The sequence below is a fragment of the Lineus longissimus genome, chromosome 11, assembly GCF_910592395.1.
Source record: "Lineus longissimus chromosome 11, tnLinLong1.2, whole genome shotgun sequence".
NCBI classification, from domain to species: Eukaryota; Metazoa; Nemertea; class Pilidiophora; order Heteronemertea; family Lineidae; genus Lineus; species Lineus longissimus.
This window is the reverse complement of record NC_088318.1, coordinates 16479228-16502848: the sequence shown is the minus strand read 5'-3', so window position 1 is coordinate 16502848 and position 23621 is coordinate 16479228. Positions and strand designations below refer to the sequence as shown.

At 40.2% G+C, this 23621-nt stretch overlaps 3 protein-coding genes across 6 annotated transcripts; 2 read left to right on the top strand and 1 right to left on the bottom strand.

Moving 5' to 3' along the window:
• Positions 1-48: 48 nt before the first annotated feature.
• On the top strand, positions 49-4030 carry LOC135495586 (malonate--CoA ligase ACSF3, mitochondrial-like). Of its 2 annotated transcripts, none has more exons than XM_064784383.1 (9): positions 49-86; positions 484-1282; positions 1518-1709; positions 1882-2051; positions 2285-2430; positions 2513-2632; positions 2935-3051; positions 3187-3336; positions 3507-4030. In XM_064784383.1, exons 2-9 carry the CDS (start codon positions 530-532, stop codon positions 3737-3739), a joined length of 1881 nt encoding a protein of 626 aa, XP_064640453.1. In that variant the 5' UTR covers positions 49-86; positions 484-529; the 3' UTR covers positions 3740-4030. The 2 variants fall into 2 exon arrangements, with proteins under 2 accessions (XP_064640453.1, XP_064640454.1); XM_064784384.1 differs by having other exon boundaries at positions 58-72.
• Positions 4031-5087: 1057 nt separating this feature from the next.
• Positions 5088-14516, bottom strand: LOC135495517 (diacylglycerol O-acyltransferase 1-like). 3 transcript variants are annotated; one of them, XM_064784240.1, is made up of 13 exons: positions 13760-14516; positions 13419-13506; positions 12425-12465; positions 12045-12130; positions 11585-11637; positions 11179-11281; positions 10704-10853; positions 9417-9494; positions 8877-9106; positions 8527-8639; positions 8083-8236; positions 7562-7624; positions 5088-7327 (listed from the first exon to the last, which is right to left on the bottom strand). In XM_064784240.1, the coding sequence occupies exons 1-13, from the start codon at positions 14227-14229 to the stop codon at positions 7196-7198; spliced, it is 1761 nt and encodes a 586-aa protein (XP_064640310.1). In that variant the 5' UTR covers positions 14230-14516; the 3' UTR covers positions 5088-7195. The 3 variants fall into 3 exon arrangements, with proteins under 3 accessions (XP_064640310.1, XP_064640311.1, XP_064640312.1); XM_064784241.1 differs by lacking the exon at positions 10704-10853 and adding an exon at positions 10078-10224; XM_064784242.1 differs by lacking the exon at positions 10704-10853 and adding an exon at positions 10111-10224.
• Positions 14517-17127: 2611 nt separating this feature from the next.
• On the top strand, positions 17128-23404 carry LOC135496199 (TBC1 domain family member 20-like). Its single transcript, XM_064785376.1, has 8 exons — positions 17128-17572; positions 18009-18191; positions 19521-19601; positions 19860-19954; positions 20137-20330; positions 20608-20749; positions 21052-21236; positions 21618-23404. The coding sequence occupies exons 1-8, from the start codon at positions 17332-17334 to the stop codon at positions 21862-21864; spliced, it is 1368 nt and encodes a 455-aa protein (XP_064641446.1). The 5' UTR covers positions 17128-17331; the 3' UTR covers positions 21865-23404.
• The last annotated feature ends 217 nt before the right edge of the window (positions 23405-23621 follow it).

The window sequence follows — 23621 nt, the reverse complement described above, 5'->3', positions numbered from 1 at the left end:
TTATCAGGAACATTTACACCACGCCACCTCGCGAGCATTTGTAAACCTAAATTCTACTGCTAGTGTCTACCGGTACACTGTACCAGGCACGAATTTTTTCAGGCTTTTCTCTGCTTTTCACCTAATTTTCATTTCTGATTTTGGTTTTAATGCATTTGGACATATTTTTGGCAGGCAGAAGAACAAAGATACGTCACCCAATTAGCTGTTGTGAGCCTTAAGGCATTGTACAGCTGACAACAATTCCTCTGTAACAAACTTCAAAAGTGTTCACAAAGTCTGAAGTGAATAGACCCTTTTGCACAAACAACAAACAAGCAGCAAACAAAAGACCGCATGGTCGCACACCACATGTTCTTTTGTTCGTTGTCGTCGTTGTGCCAGCAGTGACTTCCTCCGCCTGGTGTAAAAGTGACGATGTGCAGTGACACTTGTAATACTTAAAACTTGAAAGTAATGTTTTTTCTTCTATTTCACTTTCAGGAATGAAAAATCCATTGGTAAATTTGTTAATGCTCCTTGATACAGAATGTCTTTACCAGCGAAAGGGTTGGAGGTCTTCAAATGGAGGATGTGCCATGCATGTTTCAAAACCATCAGGAGATTGTCTAGTCAGAGTGAAAAGTCGACCAGGTTCTATAGCAGCATTACCCTGATGTCACGGAGGAAGACGGGCAGTGGTGTTGTCACACCCGTCTTTATCAAAGCTGAAGATTTCAAATGGAGGACTGCTCTCATTGATCAGAATGGCTCACACACCTATGGTGAAATTCTCAAAAAGAGTTTGAGTTTATCCGAGAGATTGTTGACATTATGTGGACCTGTCAAGGATAAGTTTGTGGGGCCTAGAATTGCTTTTCTTTGTCCGAATGACGTCTCGTATGTTGTTAGCAAGTGGGCTACGTGGATGATGGGTGGGGTGGCAGTTCCATTATCGAAATCCCATCCAGTATCCGAGCTTGAATACTTTATCCTAGATTCTCGGTCCTCTGTTGTCATAGCGACAGAAGAATTTGAGGAGAAAATTGGGCCACTTGCTGAAAAGTTAGCCATCGAAAAGATTATTCTCGGAAAGTCAGATTTTCTTCAGTTTGATGATGATGTTCTGAGCGGTGAATCCACAGTGGAAAACAGAGCAGAAAGTCTTGACAGTATACCATTGCAGAGCCGATCAGGACGCTTGAAACAAAATTCAAAATTTGCGAGTTTTTTATCGATAAATCATTACAAGAGACAGGCAGCCATGCTGATTTATACAAGTGGCACCACTGGTCGGCCAAAAGTAAGTTGATTGAAATTATGTGTGTAAGGGAGTTAAGACACTCGGACCACACAAAAATTCGTACATCAAAGGTTCTCTTAAATTCCTGTCTCAAACTTTGGTTAGGTTTGAAATGAACGAATCATTTTACTTTACCGGTAATTTTTGCTCAAAAGAATTCAAATATCAGTGTCCTTCTACTTGTACCGATTCTTAAACTATAATTGTAAATTATCATCAAATGTCTTTCTTCCAGGGTGTTGTCCATACCCATGGTAGCCTACACGCTCAGATTGAAATGATGAGAATCGCATGGGCTTGGTCCAAGGCTGACACCATCCTCCACGTGCTGCCCCTACATCATGTCCATGGAATAGTAAACTGCCTCATGACTCCCATGTCGTGTGGTGCTACTTGTGTCATGCTTCCCAAGTTTGATGCAAAACAGGTATAAACACTACCTATCTATTAAGAACACCTTTGGGACTGACCAATTCTGTCCTTATTGATTGAGGAGGTGTCCAAAATAGAGAAAGCTTTTTTGTGAATGACTCGAACAGTGCCGAGGTACTTTGTTGGCACTCGTGTATATTATTTTGTTCAATCTTTTCTTTTTGCAGGTCTGGTCACAACTACTCGATCCAGTGGGAGAGAATGGTGCTAGAATCAATGTCTTCATGGCTGTACCCACTGTCTATGCCAAGTTGATAGAGTATTTTGAGAAAGAAATGGGAGGCAAATCACACTACTCCAAAGAATATGCCAAATCCGCCTGCATGTCAAGAGTGAGGTGAAATTTTCTTTCACTGGGTAGTGCTAGTTACTGCCTTGCAGGCCTTACGGAATACTGTAAAACAATAGTGAGGGTTCTGAGATGAAAAGGAAAGTGGACATGATTTCTGCCAACTGTTTGATTGTAAAATGTCAGTATGTATATCGTTGAACCCTCCACAGTTTGACCTATACCGTAGTGCTAGCCAGATATAACTCGTGTTGTACTTATTATGTCCATTTTGTGTTCAGGTTGATGGTGAGTGGGTCAGCTGCACTGCCTCAGCCAATCATGAAACAGTGGGAGGACATCACAGGCCATCGTCTGCTCGAGAGATACGGAATGACCGAGTTTGGGATGGGTTTGACAAACTCGCTCAGTGGAGAGAGAGTACCAGGTGAGTGTATGAGTTTGGTCATACGTCTCGTCATCATTTATAATGTTCCCATTATCATTTGTAATGTTTCTTTCATCTGCAGGTGCTGTTGGATTTCCATTTCCCGGTGTGGAAGTTTTGATAGCTGAACCAGACGTCTCTGCCGAGAATGGTTATAATGTTGTTGCTCAGGGTTCTAGTCGGTCAACCAAAGTCACTCCAGGTAAGTAGAGTATTAGATGGTCCACTCTTCACGGTACCTAATCCTATTACCGTATTGGGGAATAGATTTCTGCTTGGTCTTTCGTGACTGGTGAAAATGTGGTTTGTAATGAGTGCATTAAACCCCTCTAAACTTCGTTTAAGAAATGATCAGGCTGGTCTGTTGTCGCCAGAATTCTATTCCCCACACAATACTGTCCTTTGATTGGGGACTTGTGCTCTCTGACGTTATCCATCCATGTTTTCTTTGGTCTAGTACAGTGTTTTCTACCTCCTCCTTCATGTTTTTCTTTCTATTTCTAGGTAAAGAGGGTCATAGCGGTGAACTGTATGTTCGGGGACCAAATGTCTTCTCAGAATACTGGAACAAACCAAAGGAAACACAGGAAACCTTTACTCAGGATGGCTGGTTTAAAACAGGTAGGATAAATACAGTCTCTAGTTTATCTAGTTACAGTTTGCCATGTTCTTGGCAAAAAGAAGTGAGCACTCTTAGTTAATGTCCCAAGTTGTTACATCCTGGGTAATTATGATTTAGATTCATTTATTTTCTAGGTGACACAGCCTGCTTCGAAAATGGTATCTATAAGATTCTTGGGCGAACATCCGTTGATGTCATTAAGAGTGGAGGATATAAAATCAGTGCTCTCGACATTGAACGCCATCTATTATCCCACCCTGATATTACTGATTGCGCAATTGTAGGTAAGTGTGTCAGCCTTTTGTAGTGCCATTACAGGTCGTCTGCGCTATGGATATGTACGCTCTGGACTCTGTCCCTCACCCTCACCACTGCGACTAGTGGTGAGCTTTCTGGAGGTTTGCTGTGACGACTTTGAAACTTGGTCTTAGAAATCTGCGTATCTCAATTTCAGGTCTTCCTGACATGACTTGGGGACAGAAAGTTGCGGCGGTGGTGGTGCTGCAGCCTGGATGTGTCCTGACACTCCATGAACTGAAGGCCTGGGCCAAGGATCTTCTTCCCCCTTACCAAATCCCAACAACCCTGAAATGTCTTGATGTAATGCCAAGGAATGCAATGGGAAAAGTGAACAAGAAGGAACTAGTCAAACAAGTATTTCCAGAAGCCAACAGACGAATGATATGAATCTTAGTTTGGTTTACATAGAGTTTACATTAGCACTTGTAGTCGGGTTTACATAGTCTACCACTTAGCAGTATCACCATCTGTATGAACTGATGATTTTTGCATATGTCTGCAATGGGTCGCACAAAACGAAAAAATAGTGCTTATGTCTTATGGATGCCCCCTATGCAATGCATGACTCAAACTGCATTTTCTGTGATCTCAGAAATAGCCTCAATTTGATAATCTCATCAATTGAATTTGTTTCAATGTAGATATTGTACAGAAATATTAAAAAGATTCGATTAAGAACTCAGTTTTTCCTTAGTTTTTGTCTTGTACATGTGGTACTGGATTTAGCCACATCCAGTTGTCATCCATCGCCCTCCATTCAGATTTTGATCCAGATTATCAAATCCACTTATCAAGCGAGCCGCAGCTGCAGCCTTATATGGAAGAGTACGCTTATTGTGGATCGGACGCCAGAGAAGACCCAGTTAGCCGGCAACAACCATAAATCGGATCACAAAATTGATTCTCCCTAAACATCTGGCCCAAGATGAGGCTGAATCGCATTGAGGTATGATAGCGATGAGTCAAGTATACCCCTTGATCAAAGATCAACTGACTGTTCTCTTGTTGGTACCCTAGTCATAAAGGATCGCAGAGCGGATTGGGGAGTCACGATATTCTCCTTTCCGCATGCTCTTTTTGGAAGAGTTGATTTTTGTTTTTGAATTCAGAATGGGTGAACACGTGTTACTGGATTTTAGATTTTGTTTTCTTAACTGATATTCTAAAGAATCAACTTCGTACTGCAGCAGTTTAACGCTTTCAGCGCCGAACCACGTAGTTCTGCGTGGCCCAAATCCCCCCTCTCTGAGCTGGTTATCGAAGTTTCATGGACGAACTACGCCATCGCCATCTTCAGGGAAAGGGAAGAACTGAGAAGACCAAACTGTCATTTCAGTTCCTAGCGTTCCTAGCTTTCAGCGCCGAACCACGTAGTTCTGCGTGGCCCAAATCCCCCTCTTTGAGCTGGCTATCGAAGTCTCATGGACTTCATGAAAGAACTACGCCATCGCCATCTTCAGGGCAAGGCAGGAACTGTAAAGACCAAACCAGTGTCACTGAATAAGGAAATATTTGCAGTTGAACCTGCCTGTGCTTCAAAATCTGTTGCGGTCGTCTGCTAGCGCTCTGATAACCATAGTTGACAGTGCCTGGCTGACACTGTTCGAATCCCCACACTGGGTGCTGTGGGGGTGTTATTTCATGTACTTCTCTGCGGGCCAAGACTATAATACCATCGCCATTAGTATACATGTACACATATCATTACTATCAAAGAAAACAAGAAAAATTTAAAGTAAGTGCTTTATTAACTTGACATAGATGAAGCCAAGTGCACAGAATTTGTAAACAAATCGTGACCAATTAAGACCAATCAATATGCCATGGCGAAGTCATTCAATCGGGATACGTCATTCCTTGGCCCGGTTTCTCAAAGAATCTTAAGTGTTTGTCTCAAGTCATAATATTTTGACTAAGCCAAGTCAAAAACTTAAGTACGAATCTCAAAGCATCTTGTGTCCTTCATTCCGACTTAAGTACGGTAGCTACCGTGCTTAAGTTTTTGGGGTACTTAAGTCGGCTAGGCGAGTTAAGATTCTTTGTGAATCAACTTAAGACAAAACTTAAGAAATTCTCATACTTAAGTCACCAAAACAGACTTAAGATTCTTTGTGAAACCGGGCCCTGGTATAATTGCACACCTTATCTACTACAAGTGAACTTTTATAAAGCTCTGAATATGTAACATCATGTATGGAGTAAAGAATCTAATAACTACTTAGTACCCTAAAATGTACTTAAATAACCTGTGTCCTTCTGGTACCTTGGACACTATGACATCACAAAGAAATTAGCCACCAGGTTACTCTGTAGAACACACACGGGCTGGTTGTTTATTTCACTGTTGTCTGCCTTTTGTGAAACCTGAGTACATAAATTTCTTCCATTATCCTCTGGTGTCATTTATGCTCTTCTTCTGTGCAACATGTGCCTGTTTTGCTGTGATGGGCCTCATGTGTGATGCAAATCAGACGTGAAGAACCTTATAACCAGATGAACACAACGCTAAAAATTGTTATTCTTATCATTTAACTTAACTACTTAACATAATTAATAAATTCAGTCACCGATATTCTGGCAAATGGTTTCTTCATCAGGGAAAAGAAAAACAAAGTAAATTGAACAACATAAATTTCCTGCTTACAAATAAAACCTTTATAAAGCTCTGATTCTGAACATCATAAGTAACATGCAAGGCAAAATAACGTTTAACATGCAAAGAAATGTATCCTTTTTGATAATACATGTAATGCCTTTTGCCGACCAACTGTTGACCTCTTCCACTTCAAGCAGCAAAAAAAAAACTAGTACAACTTTTCCATCAGGTAAGAGAGAAAGTCAATTAAAAACATTATTGAATATGTCAGGCTCTTGATATCTTGAACTACGGGGTGGCCCAGAATTATTTTCCCTCACACAATGGATACACAATAGAATTCTATTGTCCAAAGGAAAATAATTCTGGACCACCCTGTATAGGCAGCCATTCTACCTTCGAATCAAATACACTTCGACATTTTGACATTATTTACAAGACCACTACAAACCTAAGTCTAGAATCAGCAACTTTCTTTCCCTTCACCGCAAATTTTTACGTCTCAAAATTTAAAGGGACAATATAGGCAGCAGCTAGGCAGGCAAGATAAAGTTACACAAAGTCGCCAATAGGGGTCTCTCACATCTTACAGTAAGTCGAAATGATTCACGCTTGTACGAGGAATATATTTAGTGCTAAATCTGATATGACCCAGGGCCCTCACTGTGTATAGGCCTCTTAGTCACCTGAAGATGGCCAAATTAGCCCCTCTGCTCCTGCCTATAGTCCCCTTTTAATACCATTAAAATATCACAGCATGATTCTAAGAATAAAATCTGTCATAGTACATATGTGGACTCTCTTTACAGCGATTTTTATTTTCAGATAACGTCTACATATTTACATACATGTTTTTGTCACAATATTTTACAGAGCTCAATTTAAAAAGATTTGGTGCTAAAGAACTTAGAAGGTATACAATGCAGTTACAAATTTCTGAAAAGTGTAAATAAACATTAAATGGTAAACTGCCAAAATTTTGAGCCTCCACATTTTTGTGCAAGGCAAAGAGACAAAGAGCCCTGGCTGGAGTCTCACACAAACAGTGGGGATCAAACCAGGGACCTCAGGACCTGCCAGTCTGAGACCCGAGCTGCTACATGAACATGACTCCAAAAATACTGAATACACCATTACTAATATTAGCAATATATACAACGAACATGATAAAGTGAAATTCTCCCTTAAGCACCTCAAGTAACAACAATAGTTCCTCCCTGCTGCGAAGTGGCCAGTCTATTACATGCTCAATGGAGAATATAATAGTCATGGAAGTACATAAGTATTGCGATCGGTTGTCCGACGATCAACGAGATCCACATGGCCATGTTGCCGTACTGTCCGTGTAAGAACTTCTTCACAAACATGGCGAATGGCACCTGAAACAAAATGGTAGACATTTAGGGGATCCTCTCAGAAGTTGATATCAGAAAATTGGTACTAATCATATTGGTTTGATAGTTCAGCTGGAAAGTGGCTACTGTCTGGCTACCAAGCCAGTGATGTCTTTTTTTGTTCGTTTCTATGTTTTTTCTTCAATTTCATTAGCTAAAACTCGAACATAATTCTAAATGGAAATGGTTCAGCCTAAAGGGAATCAGACGTAAACTTACTTGTCCCAGCATAGCAAAGAAAGCCCAGAGACGAAACATGTTCAGAGGTACACTGACAAGGTACTGAAAGTGAGAAGAAATTATTTAAAAATCTATAGATGCAATGCCAAAGAAAACATCCAGATCAGATAAAAGGAAGTAACCCATATATGTTTATGGGTCTTCATCGATTATTAACAAAGCAATTGTTGTTTGGCGCAGTGAACTTGTAAATTATCATAAACAGCATGATTTAATCATTTTAACACCTTCAGCGCCGAACCTACGTGACCCAAATCCCCCTCCCCGTTGAGCTGGTTATCGGAGTCTCATGGACTTCATGAAAGAACTACGCCATCGCCATCTTCAGGGCAAGGCAGGAACTGAAAAGACCATTTCAGTTCTTATTATGTCCTGAAGATGGCGATGGCGTAGTTCTTCCATGAAGTCCATGAGACTCCAATAACCAGCTCAAAGAGGCGGGATTTGGGCCACGTAGATCTACGTGGTGTTAACTACAAACAGTTCTTTGTTAGACAAACCTCATGGAAGAATGCTGATACGAAAAACACAGTAACTCCTGCTTGCATCTTGGAGAATCCCGACTGTATCATCGGGATATAGAGATGGCGTCGAGCCCAGCGATGGACAGGAATATTCCAATGGGACCAAAACGTATTGATTTCATCACAATTCCTGCAAATAAGAATAGATTTAGCATTATTTTTTCAGGTAAATTGCATGGAGAGGGGTTACATCTCCCCGCCCCCTAATTTTGGGCTAAAGATAATGAAAACTATTTCAACTGCAATAAACAATGACTAGAACGGGGTGTAACCTTATGCATGCCTGAAATTGGCAAGCCATGCCCAAAACTGCCTTCCAACACTGGTGAAAATTGTTATCACAGAACAGTGCAGAGTGCAGCGTGCAGAGTGTACGCTGAAGAAGAAGAATCACATCTCTGTTTTACAACACAAACTTACCACCAGTCCCTGTAAAATTCACGATCGCCAAACTTGAGTATTTCAGCAATAACATTTAACATCGAGTGAAAGAAGCAATAAAAGAAGATTAACCAGATGAAGTGATTTGGCACCTGAAAAACAAAAGAAACTTGTTGTAATTTATACTAGGTGTATAATATCCAGTGTGTAACAGATATTACAAGATGCCTGTGGTCGCAAGTACCTCCTCTCAAAGGGGACCCTTTCACAGGATTGAATTTCAGATGGCCATGACAGCAGCTGATGGGATTACTGTGTATATTAACCACCTGAAGATGGCCAAATTAGCCCCTCTGCTCCTGCCTATAGTCCCGCTTTAAAATACTTACTGCAAGTTTAAGTAAACGTTCCACAATTTTTGAAAATTCTGAATTGACGAACGGAACCATGGAGTTCTTGACGGTCGGCACGATCCACTGTTGTATGAGGCCAAGCATGATTTGGGACAGGAACACCATCTCCACGACCCTCTTGAAAAGGAACCTCTTACGTATCCGAGCTGATCGTGGGAAATTTAACTCGTAACACAGGGTCGGTGCGAACATAAAATAGTATAAATCTGAAAGGAAAAATTAACTTTAAGTCACAATATTTCGGCCTAAATGTTTGTATCACATTCTTCAATAGACGAATTCGAAGAAGTTAGTTTCGGCACTGACCAGTCATGGGTTTCACCTTGAACAAAGCATCGCTGTGTCTCTAGGCATTGTCTGTAGTCGGCTTAGGCCTTAGAGGTTTTATAGTACTTTAGCAACAAAACGATGCCAGTGATGTGACTATTAGAATCTCCTTCATAGAGTCAAGCCTTTATATTCTCGTTCTTCCTGTCATTCCCAACCTCCCCTGAGAATAGGGGAGGGTGTACCTACCTTTTACATTAAGGTTATCGGGATACTGCACTAAAGCCACCTCCTGTTGCCCATTTGACACAGGCTTCTCCAAATTGGCTGAAATAGATTAGAATAGAATAGAAATACAGTAGAACCTCCCTTAGAGGACACCTCTCGAATAAGAACACTCTCTCTATTAAGGACACTAGTTTTGGTCCGTAGTTGGTTGTTGCATCAATTTGACCTCTCTAATCAGGACACCTCTCTATTAAGGACAGTACTTGTCAGTCCCAAGGTTGTCCTTAATAGAGAGGTTCAACTGTACTGACTTCACGACCCATTTGGGTCTCTGTCCAGTTAAAGGGGTACGTCGTTCGTATTTACTACTGGTCCAGAAAATAGAAATGCAGTTATACACAATGTTGTAGTGGTTCTAAATGCTTTTTGACAGCTTCTACATTCTGCACCAACCCAAGCAATTATGGTTTGCGCATAGTGCATTTACACTGTAAAGGGCGGTTCGTTAGGATAGGATAGGATTCCTCTCTATTATTCATTACAATGCAGCACTGAAACACATGAGCTAGAGTCTGGTCATATCAAGTAATAGTTGCTCAAATATTAACCTTTCGCAGTTTGTACAATGATGCATAGCTAACCCTTAACATGTGTTACGTGCATGCTAACCATGCTAACTTACGCAAACAAGCTATATGTACTGATTTACGTTTACTTCGTATCGTTGCCGCACTTTTTTCTCGGTCGCGGCACCATTTGTTGACGGCCACATAAGAGATTAACTTCAAGAAAGATATGGTAAAGGCACCGAGAGAAACAAGGGCTGAAACTGGAAGTGAACAGATGGATTAGGATTAGGGCAATCATGGGACAGGTTCGTGGACTTGGAGGGGGTTTGATTTGAGGGGGGACAAAGGTTGCTTCTCATTTCCATAGAAATTTGTCAGACTTTATTGAAAATAACTTTTGTTTTGCATATTTCAAATTTGACCAACAGTGGTTTCCCTTAAACATTTTTCAAACTTGCTCTATAGACAGGAATATTCTCCCTTTTACACCAAGGTTCGTGGAAGAACTTTTTTAACCAAATTGGTTGAATATTTCATATACATGATCTAGATAATAGCAAGTATGGATGGTTGGTAATAGGAAATATTTCAATCAAAATCTGACAAAATCTAAGGTAACAAGAATCATGAAATCCTGCTATTCTGTACAAGGAAGGTATGACACGACTGACGGTTTGGCATATCTACACTCGGTCGTCTCAGTCTGTCTCTTATGGGATAGCACACGCCAGGAACTTACGAGGTGTGCTAGCAGACATTGATTTGTACCGACGTCTGCCTGCTGTTGAGTCTTTCCTCAGGCTGAGCCTACACCACTGATTGGTCAAGACGTAGGAAATCAGCTTGCAAAACGTTACGACGAAAAAAGCAAGAGTCTGCATTGAGTAAACTGAAAACGATATCCGAGACGTCAATAATATGGACGGCGTTTTTATAGACTGTGATCAGAATGAGTAGTTTGTACAACTATTTCTAGCATTAAAGGGACAATATAGGCAGCAGTCAGGCAAGCAAGATAAAGTTACACAAAGCCGCCAATAGCTCCGTCATAAAGATTTAGCAGGCCAGTGCTAAAAAATGCGCATATCCTTTTTTAGTGTTGATGATGTCCTTAGCATATGCTTTCAACTGAATCAAGATCCCCTTCTCCCTCCATGCACTTTTCTGTTGGCTGTGAAAAGTTACGTGGGTCAGGGTAGAGATATAATACTCACATGGATTCGGATGTAAAATCAATATGGCTGCAGCAGGATATATCAAGATGGTGAGAAGATTAATGATATGAAGACCTCTCCCAAAACCTTCAGACAGGGATTTCTGTAATAAAGTGAAATTGCCATCATGGACTAGCACAAGTATTAATTGAAAACAAAACAACTGGAACTTTAGTTTCACTGCAGTGCCCCGTCCCCATTTTCTAACTAAAACTAGATACAGTGGAACCTCCCTTAGAAGAAACCTCTCTATTAAGGACAACCACTCTACTAAGGACACCAGTTTTTGTCCCAAATTGGTTGTTTCCATTCATTTTCACCTCTCTAATCAGGACACCTATCTCATTCATGGCCTTATTTCACTGACATAATTTCCGTAACGAGGACAAAGCGCAAAAAAACTTACCTTTGCGAGAAGTTTTTCCAGGCTGTATGCGTTGAAGATGAAGATATTGCATGCTGAAAAAATTACAACATCTATTATAAAATAGCTATTAACAGTTTTAAAAGAGACAGATCTGTGTTATGTTATACTTACTTAGGCCTACAAACCTGGCCAGGAATATGGAGAATATGACATACATGTAGGTGATGGGGTGTTCTTTTATACTCACATAACAATAGGCAGAGACATGGCCAGGAGTATGGGTCTGCCAGGAAGAATGTGACAAGGCAAGGGGTTGTTATTTTATACTTACACAACAATAGGCAGAGACATGGCCAGGAGTATGGGTCTGCCAGGAAGAATGTGACAAGGCAAGGGGTTGTTATTTTATACTTACACAACAATAGGCAGAGACATGGCCAGGAGTATGGGTTTGCCAGGAAGAATGTGACAAGGCAAGGGGTTGTCATTTTATACTTACACAACAATAGGCAGAGACATGGCCAGGAGTATGGGTCTGCCAGGAAGAATGTGACATAGGCGATGGGGTCCACAAGGATACCATACCTAGAGAAAAAGTTAGTTTTAAACAAAAACCCATCATTTTCAAAGTTTTTTTCCATTGGTTTCCTTGACAAATGCTCAAAGTGGCTTTGACGCATTTTCAGCTATCCTGGGATTCCCTGACTGATTCCCTCCACCTCCCTCTCTTACCCAACAGATCAGATCTTTCCATCTGAGCTAAGCCCCCCCCCTTTAAAACCATCTGAGACAAGTCGAAAAAGCCAGCCAAGAACATTCCCACTCTGACTCATGACACAGAAACTAATTGCGGCAAAATATGATGGAAGGAATTCTTACTTTATGATGTTCTCCAAAGCAACTCTGGCATTGGACAACACCTGAAATGACAGCAAATAACAACTTGAATATTCAGAGATATTTTCAACAGAGTACCCAACCCAGGAAAAAGGTATAGGCTATCTAAACATCTAGGCAAGGATGACCCTACAAGTATACTAAGCAGATAAGTGTTGCAGCACAAATATGATAATTAAATGTAGATGGCAGAATGATCGGTCTACTGTTAGAGCTTTATTAAAGCGGGATCGCTGGAAACCGGCGGTCCCGCAATATTCTGAAAGGGTCTGACATCGCCAAATTTCAGTGGTTACACAGAGAAAGGGTTAAGACCAGCCTCAGTGGCAAAATGTGCTTTGAACTCCCACTATTAGTATCAGGCCCAGAACCCAAAATGTTGTAGACAAAAAACATTTACAAATGGACATTAGTCTTGAAATGATTTTAACCTTGAATTTTACAATATGTAGAAAAGGCAGTACTACTGACAAATTGCAACAATGATCTATTCATAAAGTCTAAAGTGATAATTACAGTGATGTAACTTAATCTGTCTGAACCTCATGTGGTAATTAACTTACTTATCATGTGACCAACTGAACTTGTACATGGTCAGGGGGATTAAGTTGGACTAGACTGGATTACATCTTACCATTTATCAATGATCCGGCAGACAAGACATCAGAAAACACAAAAATTACCCCAAAGCGTTCATTAAAACTGAACCAAAATCACTGACTGTGCATAAAATGCTGATTCGGTGACTCAATCTGACCGGCGGCATTACTAAAACCCGGAAGCCCTGCATTGGTATTTCCATTTTCCTTGGCCACCAGTAGTACAATGAACACGAGCAGAGCACCCCTTTTTCGACATGGACTACACAACCAAACACTGTCGAGAGTGTTACCTAAGTAAAGGCCCCATTGGTTCAAAGCTAGGACACAATGTAGCCCCTCCACTCCCCCCAAAAAATGAAATGTTCCACACTCACCAGAAGAACTATGCACAGATTTAACAGTCCTCTGTAATTGTTAAAGCCACTGGATGTGCTGAGGAGGGAGTCTGTCTGATGATGGATCCTACAAAACATGAGAAATAATGCGTTTTTAATAATAAGGAAGAACAACATGAATAAAAAACAGTTCCTGCTGTACTGCTTTTCAAGATGGTGGCAACTGACCAGCATTAGAGGCGTTGTAAGGAACGAAATCAGCGCCTCTCGTTCAAGATTGTATCCTGGCCTGGGGACGATGTGGGTACAAGTTTATGACAATAATGGGATGCCGAAATTGGCACATTGTAAAGAACACAATAAAGAAGTTCATCTCTTACTCTGACGCTTGGTTCGGCTGTGCTTGACTGCGTGACTTAACAACAACATATTCTGGTTCCCAAATCCAACTATACGGCAAAAGTTTGTGGTACCACGAAAACGAATCTTTTGACGCAGCATGATTATTTTCACTGACAGAAGTCCCTCCATTTGTTTTAGAGCAATCTGATACGGCGTCGTCACATCCTCGACAATGTCCATCTGAAATTGTGCCATTTTTTGGAATCTCCCCGTTCCCTAAATGTCCGTTTTCAGTTTTTAAAACATCCGTGGCACAAGCATCACAACCGGAATCTGAAGAGTTCTTACGGCGTTCATCATGTTCATTGCAACGCTTTGCAAACATTCTAATTCTCTCACAGTTTTCTGCGACATTTTCTTTGTCGCTTTCACTAGACAGTGATCCAGATCTCCGAGAACTGATGCCACTGACGCTGTGACTTCGTTTCCGTTGTCTGATGCGCCCCATTTTTCTCCCAACCACCACAAAAAAATTGAATAAGACTTTCGCACAAAAAGTCACACAAAATGTGCACCAAATTCAAAAGAATTTTGTAATGTGGCAGCACGAGTGGCTCAGCTGTATAAGTCACAAACGTTCTCAATTTCGAAACAGATAAAAAAACAACAACTTAACCTCGAACTATTTAGAACTGGTGAGATCTCAGGCGAGGCAAAAAAACAAATAACAAGAACAGTGCGGATCTTCCCTCGAGCAACAAAAATGAAATGCTATCCTCCTGGTCCAAGGTCTAAGACAGCAATGACTGGAAAAGTTTCAGTTTGCCATTATATTGACATGAACCCAATGATGATGATTACGGTTTGAACATGAGTGAAAGGAATTACTACTAACTGGGACTCAATGACCTAATAAAAGACATGATGTAAATAATTTGAGTGAAGTCCAAAATAAACTTGATAAGGTCTAGACAGTATTTTTGCTGGTCACTCATTGTCACACAGTTCAGAAGAGTTACAAGTGCTGGAAAATATTATCAAATGAATAATGGGGTCATGGGTCATTCAAATGGTCAAAACCAGTTTTTGATGATTTTGATTATAACACCGGAGCTTTTGATTCTGAGTATCTGACCCTGCTATCTAACACTCTTTTTTCAATGTTTTCATCTTTTTCAGTTTGATGATTAATATAACATTTCTTAAAAATGCTTTTTATTCAGATATTGTCCACTTAACCTCAAATCAGTTTTTCAGTGACAAAGCAAAACTGTACTAAGGAGTTTCAAAACATGCGGTCAACAGCTAGCCCGAGCCAATGAAAATTATGTGTCACAATAATATTGACAAATGACAGTTCACAGAAAAAGGCCAGACGCCAATTCTACACAAAAAGATGTTGTTTGTTTACCAAAAGTCTGGGATGTCATCACTGTCTGGGTTTCAAGGACGATAATAATATCGTCAAAAACAACAAAGAAATAGGTTTTTGTTATCATTCAAATGGCCCAAATATGAATCTGAAACTCCATGTTTTGGTTTTCACATTTTAGACGATCTTTGTTCGATATTCAATATGGAATAAAGAAATATATATCGACCTACTGTGGGATGTGAGAGATCCCTATTGCCTGCCTAGCTGCTGCCTATATTGTCCCTTTAACACTGAGCACAGCTACGGCACTGGTACATTAGTATTAGGCATTTTGATATCTGAACTTTATTTACACTTTACAGACGTCATGACAACAGATAGGATCTCTGCCATTCATGTAAATACTGTAAACATTTCACAGCTATACAGTTTTAGATTTCGTCAAATTTATCTTTGGTAGTTTTAATTTAGCGTTTTGAGAACACTGACACTGTAACAGTATTTGGACTTTGAACTATTTGAATTCAGGACAGCTACTTCACACACCACACACAGTCACAAGACCGAAGATTGTTGCCCTCTTATCTACCAAACTTGGTACCTTTATCATTTTGACTTTAGGCCAACTTTTGCTCTTTACATGCCCTATTTTCTCATGATGAAACCCTAATCCTGTCTGGGCAATGAAGCTATTACAGACACTTAGTTTGGACTTTGATTGAACAATGTGAATTCATGTCAAAGATTTTCCACTTCACACGATGTCACGAAGACATGAAAGAGTCCTCCACTCCTACCTATCAAACTTGGCCACTTTTTATCATTTTGAACGATCAAGCCCCTTGACATAAAAGGGTCTGATCCACTCTCTCACATGGCCACTGCATGTTGGGTCAAAGGGTGCCCAGCTATATCATCTTGACCCTCAAGTTTTGGATTTCAACTGCACCATAAAGAGATATCCAAATATCAATCATACGATACATGTATGGGCAAAGTATTAGGCAGCTTCGACAAGGACATTGCATGGTTAAAAAGGCCTATTCAACCATGCGACGCAATGTTCATATTACACTTCTACCTGAAGACGAGTCTGTTTGTAACTAAACTAGGGTATAGTCGAAACTGACATACTGAAACGCATGACTGGTCAGCACTCAAATTCAAATTGTTGAAATTGTCTATTGATCAACTACCTTAGTTTATGGTGGTGGAACAAGCATCGAACTTTTTGAAGTTTGTTTGGGCGCTGACCAGTGATGCGTTTCAGCGGAAAAAAGGGTCACAATGGCTTATGGCATTGTCCAAAGTTGGTGCCATAGCCTTCTGAATCTGACCTGATCCGAGACTGAGTGTGTCACTGTGTGCATTTCATTTGCTTTGCTTGTTTTTGTTTTGGTTCTTATTCGTCTTGACTTTGTGGTAGGCCTAAAGAAACCGCTGAATAATTTTTTTTTAAATGACCTGGAATTTCTGGCACTGTTTTGGCGGAAAACCAACTGGTACACCTGGCAACGCCGGTGTTGTTGATTGTTCTAGGAATCTTGTCCGAAATTACTTTGTCCGGTAAATGGTACTGGTACTGGTAGGCCCTGCAGGAAGAGGTCAATCGAATGTCGTCACTTCCTTCAAACGACTCGACACAAAAAACTGAAAAACCATTTGCTTCAAAATTTAGTTGGAAACATTTATTCCACTTACGGCTTATCTGGCTGTCGTTGCCTTTGTTTTTTCGATTCTTCTACAACGTCTTCTGCCTGATTTACCGACGGCGATCGCCGCAATCGCGGTTGGTTGACCACCATTTTGTCCAAATTTGGGTCACATGACGCGGCATTTATCGCCCAACACAATAACAAATTTTAGACAAAACATCTTGTTTAGCCTCAAATATTCGTTTTTATGAGTACTATTATTTATTAAAGCCTTTTAAAATATTTCAATATTACCAAAATTGTCCTTAAAATAACTAGTAGCGTAAAATAAAGAACAATAGCAGACGATTTTTTTGTTGGTCTTGCCAGAAGCAGCAACACTTTCTGCAATTTTTATTTTGCCACCTGACTGTTTTCAAAACCTGCCAATATTCACTCATCGAGACTTATGGTGTATTTCATTTGTGACAATCTTTTGTTAATTAAGAACTTCATGACAATGTAGAACTTATATTTTCCAGTCTTACTTGGAAGGACAATCCTTCTGAGCCCAACCAAAAGTGAAAAAGGGGCTCAGCCCATGTCATTGATTGACATTATGAATAACCTGAATGACAAAGACAGCGATGCCGACAGCATTTTGAATTTAGACAACCTGCGTGATGCCTTGCCAGAGCACGATCTTAGAACTGTAGAGAAGGGCAGTTCACACACATCAGGAAATCATACGATTACGAACCATGTGAGTCCAGCTGCAAATTTGAAGTTACGATTCATCGAAAATAATTGTTCACCGAGACAATCTCAAGAAAACCCAAGAGGTACGTCCTGCTACAATACAAATTATACACGCTGTTCCATTATTTATAAATCATTGCCAGGTCGACAAAAATGTATACTAAAATGTAGCTACATAATTCTTTTTCTCGTAAAAAGAGCAGTTTTTGCTTGAGGCCAATGAGGGTGTACCATTGAAGTACTTCTTTCTTATACCTTTCAGTACAGGGATTCAGTACATTAACTCATGCGCTCGCTCTCATGAACAAGCAAAAGATTGATAACATGACTTGTGACATGTACATGTATGATGATGGACTGCTCCTTAGGAGAAGACCAAGTCATCAGGCTGACATACGCTGCAATATACACCATGCAGCTCTTCTTGATGTTATCCTTTTCTAATCTTTTTAGGAACAGGGGTACTAAAACACATTGCAAAAGGTGTCTTGTATCCATTTCTTCAACCTTGCATTCCAGATGAATTCTCCAGACAACAGAAGGTTGTAGCCCTGCACAAATTGTTGAGCCATGAGCCTGTTGATATTGTCTCGCTCCGCCAAATGGCAATCAGTAAAGGTGGTTTCATCACTGATGAACTGCGACAAAAGGCCTGGCCAAAGTTGCTTGATGTTGATATCAATGACATTCCTTCAAAACCAAGTAAGTGAAGAATTTAGTAGAGCTTTCTTTATTAGTCGGTTTTCCTTTTTGTAATAGGCGCCTATGTGTAACCACTTTTATTGGTGTCAGAACAATAATGCCACCGCCCAGCATCTCTGACCAAAAGGAGTCTGCAATTGTCAAAGAGTAACTCGAAATCTGAGCCGCTGTCCTGGCAGAAAACCTGTCACTGGTCCAAGGCCATTGGTAGCAATCTTTTAGATGCAGATGTGTGGACAATGGAACAATTTATCTTGTTTTGCCAAGAGTTCTTGGGACCATATTCAGGACGCAAAATTCATAAACGAGATTTATTGTTGTGGTATTTTTTTTGCTTGATAATGATACCGTCATATCTGTTTTCTTCAACTTTTCGTACTAAACTTCAATTTTCTAAGTGTTCTTTTTCTATCAAACAGAATGTCAAGTATCTGAATGGAAGTCTAGATCATGGAATAAACAACTGTCATTGTTATTTTGATATCATAATTTGTCGGCTTGTCTGATATTTCTTTGAAACAAAAACCTGTTTTGTTTGTTAAAGTGAAAAAGTTCTTTATTGTTTTGACACCCCAAAAGATTTATGTTTTAGGTTATCGTCTACAAAGCAGTTTGAATTGTTTCCTAATAAATCATTGTATACTCTTCATTTTGACCCGTGATATTATAAAGCCAGCAAAACCTGTGACAAATATAACCTGAATGTTAGACAACACCATGACCAACATTTTCAACGAACCTCGAGTTAACAGAAGATAGTTAAAAGTTCGCGTTCAGTTTGCGTTTATACCATTAACATCAAGCGAACAGGCTGATCACAAAGTCTCGCATGATTCAAGACTAAAGCTGCAGGATTACTTGACACCTTCAGCGCCGAATCACGTAGATGTACGTGGCCCAAATCCCCCTCTTTGAGCTGGTTATCAGAGTCTCATGGACTTCATGAAAGAACTACGCCATCGCCATCTTCAGGGCAAGGCTGGAACTGAAAAGAAATGAAAGAACTACGTTTTTTTCAGTTCTTACCTTTCCCTGAAGATGGCGATGGCGTAGTTCTTTCATGAAGTCCATGAGACTCCGATAACCAGCTCAAAGGGGGAGGGGATTGGGGCCACGTAGATCTATGTGGTTCGGCGCTGAAGGTGTTAAGGGAGCAGAAGCTCCCAGAACTTTGTAAATACTGTAGAACTTGCATTGATTGGCCGTTGCGCAAAATCAGATAGACCTTGATTTTTATCCAAATGTTGCTTCTTTGAACTTGAAGACATGCTCAAGTCAAAGGATCAAGTTCTAGATTTTTTAAGATTCATGTTCATTTTTACTTTTCAGAAGAGTCTGTTCTAAAGGCACATCGAGATTATCAGCAAGTGGTCATGGATGTCAACAGATCTCTTAAAAGGTTTCCTCCAGGTGAGTAGTCGACTTTATTTAAAGAGATTCAGTGAAGAAAAAGGTAAAAATCTTTCGTCTGGATATGGCGATCTTGTGCATGTGCATGAATTAGAACTCATCATATGACATACATGTATTGATGAACATGTTCATGCGCATATGTAACTGAATACAAGATCTGCAGATTTTGTTCCAACTTCTGCTATTCGTGTTACTGATTGAAAGTCCACAAAGGAGATTTGGTGTTTCAAAAAGAAGTGTTTTCTTCTGTTCCAGGTATGGAGGATGAAGAGCGGTTAGGGCTGCAGGATCAGCTGGTTGATACCATCATGAGAGTCCTCGTCAGGCATCCAGAACTCCATTATTACCAGGTAATGTTCAGGCTTATCTTATGGCGAGCTTATACAGTATCATGTGTCTTCCGTCGTCTGTTTGTGGAGCGCGTTTTGTAAATGCTGGGGCTAGATGGCCAAAACTTGGTGTGATGATACCAGGCCTCGCATTTGAGCATATCATGAGATAGCTAATAAATGTATCTTATTGTCAATTTCAGGGTTACCATGACATTGTCGTGACATTCCTTCTCGTAGTTGGCGAGGATATCACTTTCGCTCTCGTTGACAAGCTTTCGACGCATCACCTGCGTGACTTCATGGACCGTACCATGGATCGCACCAATCATATGCTCAACTACCTGTACCCTATCATTGGGCGGGCGAGCCCTCCTCTCAGAGAGTACATGGACAAGTAAGTCATTAGATAAACTCTATGAATTGCACCACTCCAATGCTCAACTACCTGTACCCTATCTGAGCCCTCTTCTCGGAGAGAACATTGGCATGTGAGTCATTAGGAAGCACAATGCAAGGGCGTGGCTTGTCCTGCTGTATCCTACATGATCACCCCAGAGAATCAACTCTGAGCATTACGTGGTTCCGATCATCTTTTATTCCTGAGATCCAAGTCCACCTTGCACTAGGATCCTCAAGAGGTTTCACGACTCAAATAAATTTTCTATTTTCAGTGCGGAACTCGGTACTATATTCTGCCTACCATGGCTTATCACGTGGTACGGCCACGTCCTGAGTGACTATCGACATGTGGTGCGATTATATGACTTCTTTCTTGCTTGTCATCCCCTAATGGCAATCTACCTGTCTGCTGCTGTGAGTATTCTATGAAACAATGAGTAAAAACCTTCTAAATCATCTCCATTTTTCTCTATTTAAGAGTTTTCGTCTCCTAGTCAGGATGCTATTGCCCAGCTCTAAAGCCCAGACTACCCAGTTTGATTTTAGGAGTTATCTCTCCTGTCTAGATTGGTTGCCTACAAGGGCTAAAGAGGTCAGTCTCCACAATTCATATCCCTATGAAGGTCATATATATATATTATGGGCAGCAGTAAACGTGTAATAATGTGAGCTAATCTTTATGATGATGACTACTGATTTCAGGGTTTTAATTTCAGATTGTACTGTACAGGGAAACCGCGGTGCTTGAAACTGAATGTGATATGGCGATGATTCATTGTTTGCTCTCTAAAATTCCCTCTGACCTACCGTTGGAGCATCTAGTCAGTCGAGCAGGAGACTTATTTGTTCAGTTTCCACCTGGAGAACTTGCACACGAAGCCAAGAAACACTATCTGCGAAGGTATAAGTTTATTACTCAATTGGTCAGTGATTATTTATTAGGTTAACTGCTTTCATTAGTGAACATTTTTGCCTTAAAAGCCCCAGTGTTCAGGCCTCTCAATTACATCATTTGGAACATGCCCTTTTTGGAATCTTAATTTGGACTTATTTTGCCATGATTTCATTGTGTTCTCGCTAAACATCGGTATTTCAGGCTAAAACTCTTTTTTTGCATAATCATGAGACTAACTTGATGTCTGTTGTCTTCTTCTTCATCTTCTTCTTCAGTGTACGCTCTGCACTTGGAGGTGATTTTCTCCAGGGAGTATTCCTCCTCCAAGGCGGGATGAGCGTTTATGCGTGACACTACAGTTATGCATCAATCAATTTCATTTTTCAGTTTAACAATCTTGAACTATGAAAAGTTTGCTGAAGTTGCCTTCAATCAGAGACCAGAGTCCAAACTTCTACGGGAAACATTTGTGGATGATGAGGACGATATCGTGGAAAAGAAACCAGTGACTCAACCTAGAGGTGAAAGTCGGGCCAAAAATGTGGCCAGATATACTGTTTGGGCCGTCAGTGCTGGATTGAGTGCTGCCGCTATTGCTGCTTTCAACACTGCAATGGAGTGGGAGTGGTTCTAATTTGTGGACGCTTTTAGAAGTAATGCAGTCATCTGCATCATTGAAACCGGTTCAACCAATTTGTATTCTGGAGAGCGCTACACAGAAAAGGGTTTCAATTCAGAATCAATGTGAACACAGCATTTATGATATGGAGGTGTGCAATTCTGGTTCATGATGCACTCGTTATCAGACCATTTATAACATCGTGATATGTTCAGGTAAAAATGTATGTGCTTGAATTGCAGCTGTTGTGCTAAATTCTCTTGCTAGCCTTAGGTTGAATACCGTAAAATAGAAATTTTTCCAGCATAAAATCTTTGCGAGCATGGAGCTTCAGACTTTAGAATTTGATGGTTTATCATTTAATCATGTCTCAAGCCTATACATGTACTTGCATGACGATATATGTGATCTCATCATCCGTGCAGCTATAGATGTATCAGTGTCTTGATGTCCTTAATGTTGTATCTTTATAAAATTCAGGCTAAAAATGTTTAGTTCTTCGTTTTAGAGGTTGAATGAACACCCAATGGATTAAATATAAATAGCAGATGAGAAACTTAAAAAAACCCAAAAATCTAAGAGTGACAAAGAAATTGCTGGTCGAAAATTGTCATGCTGGTGGATATGTCGTGATGTTTTTATCGGAGAAATTATTTCTTATGCAAAAAATCGCTGTTTTGTGTTTTCACATGCAAAATCATGGGATTATTATCAGATTTCTCATCTGATATCATGAGGGTACACTCTCTCCCTGCTACATGTGCTATATGATACGATATAACTTGTTGTGTTTAAGGAATTGATACCGAACTGGAGGTATTGGTTGTCTCACTGAAACCGAGAGGTTACTAAGCTGTATCAAGACAGCACATATAGAAATAGTGCAGAAAATATTAAAATGTTTGGATTATTTGAGGAGAACTCTTTCGATCAACTCCCACTGATATCTGCGCAAACTTATTTTTCAATATGGTGATGACCGGTATAGGGGAGACTTCATCCTTAAATCTCGTTCCCAGGTAGTAAGGTTTGATTGGTTGAGATCTTGAGGGCACAGTTGCCAAGACTGGTGACCAAACAGACCTTTTATTTATCAAGGTACCTTATTGTAGATGTGCAATGATATCCATTATGATGCTAATGTCGAAATGTTGTTTGTTGGTGTAATAATTTATTCATAAGAATGAAGGACTACGCCTATGCCATTTGTAAAAAATTTGAAGTTTGTAATTGAATTTGAAAATGTCCAATTGGGTAAATATAGACCGATATAAAAATACTACAAATACTAAGTTTCAGCAAATTCGTATGCATAATGACAGCATTGTGTATGACTGCATTTCTATTTTCCTGGACCACCAGTAATAACGAACGGCGTAGTCCTTTAATTACCACAAGGTGGCAGCGTTAGTGCCACCACAATACAGAACCTCGTGCGAATAGAATTCAATGTGACATGGGCTGGGTTTTATTGTATCAGGGCCGGCATCAGGGCCTTTGGAACATAAACTGCCTCATTGATGTCCAATATATTGAATAAATTGAGATAATTTAATTCTTGTGTATTTTTTCGTTTTTTAGGCAGATTTGGTCTTGTATCATAAGAGTCATAATTCTACTCCAGTTCAAGGTGTGGATGAGTTGAAATAAATCAAAAGTGTCGCATTTGCTCCCATCTCTGTTCACCATCCCAAATGGCAATATTGCCAATTAATTGGGCCGGACAATCACGGAAAACCCCAAATATTATACATTTCTTCCTGAATAATTCT

Bases quoted from the DNA above. Each gene is read 5' to 3' on its own strand.
- LOC135495586 (XM_064784383.1), top strand. From the start codon at position 530: ATGTCTTTACCAGCGAAAGGGTTGGAGGTCTTCAAATGGAGGATGTGC. The intron at 1,710-1,881 runs GTATAAACACTA...TTCTTTTTGCAG, and splicing joins CCAAGTTTGATGCAAAACAG to GTCTGGTCACAACTACTCGA. The intron at 2,052-2,284 runs GTGAAATTTTCT...TTTTGTGTTCAG, and splicing joins GCCTGCATGTCAAGAGTGAG to GTTGATGGTGAGTGGGTCAG.
- LOC135495517 (XM_064784240.1), bottom strand. From the start codon at position 14,229: ATGGGGCGCATCAGACAACGGAAACGAAGTCACAGCGTCAGTGGCATC. The intron at 11,638-12,044 runs GTAAGTATAAAA...TAATTTTTTCAG, and splicing joins ATGTCTCTGCCTATTGTTGT to CATGCAATATCTTCATCTTC. The intron at 9,107-9,416 runs GTAGGTACACCC...TTTTCCTTTCAG, and splicing joins CGATAACCTTAATGTAAAAG to ATTTATACTATTTTATGTTC.
- LOC135496199 (XM_064785376.1), top strand. From the start codon at position 17,332: ATGTCATTGATTGACATTATGAATAACCTGAATGACAAAGACAGCGAT. The intron at 18,192-19,520 runs GTAAGTGAAGAA...TTTACTTTTCAG, and splicing joins TGACATTCCTTCAAAACCAA to AAGAGTCTGTTCTAAAGGCA. The intron at 19,955-20,136 runs GTAATGTTCAGG...TGTCAATTTCAG, and splicing joins CAGAACTCCATTATTACCAG to GGTTACCATGACATTGTCGT.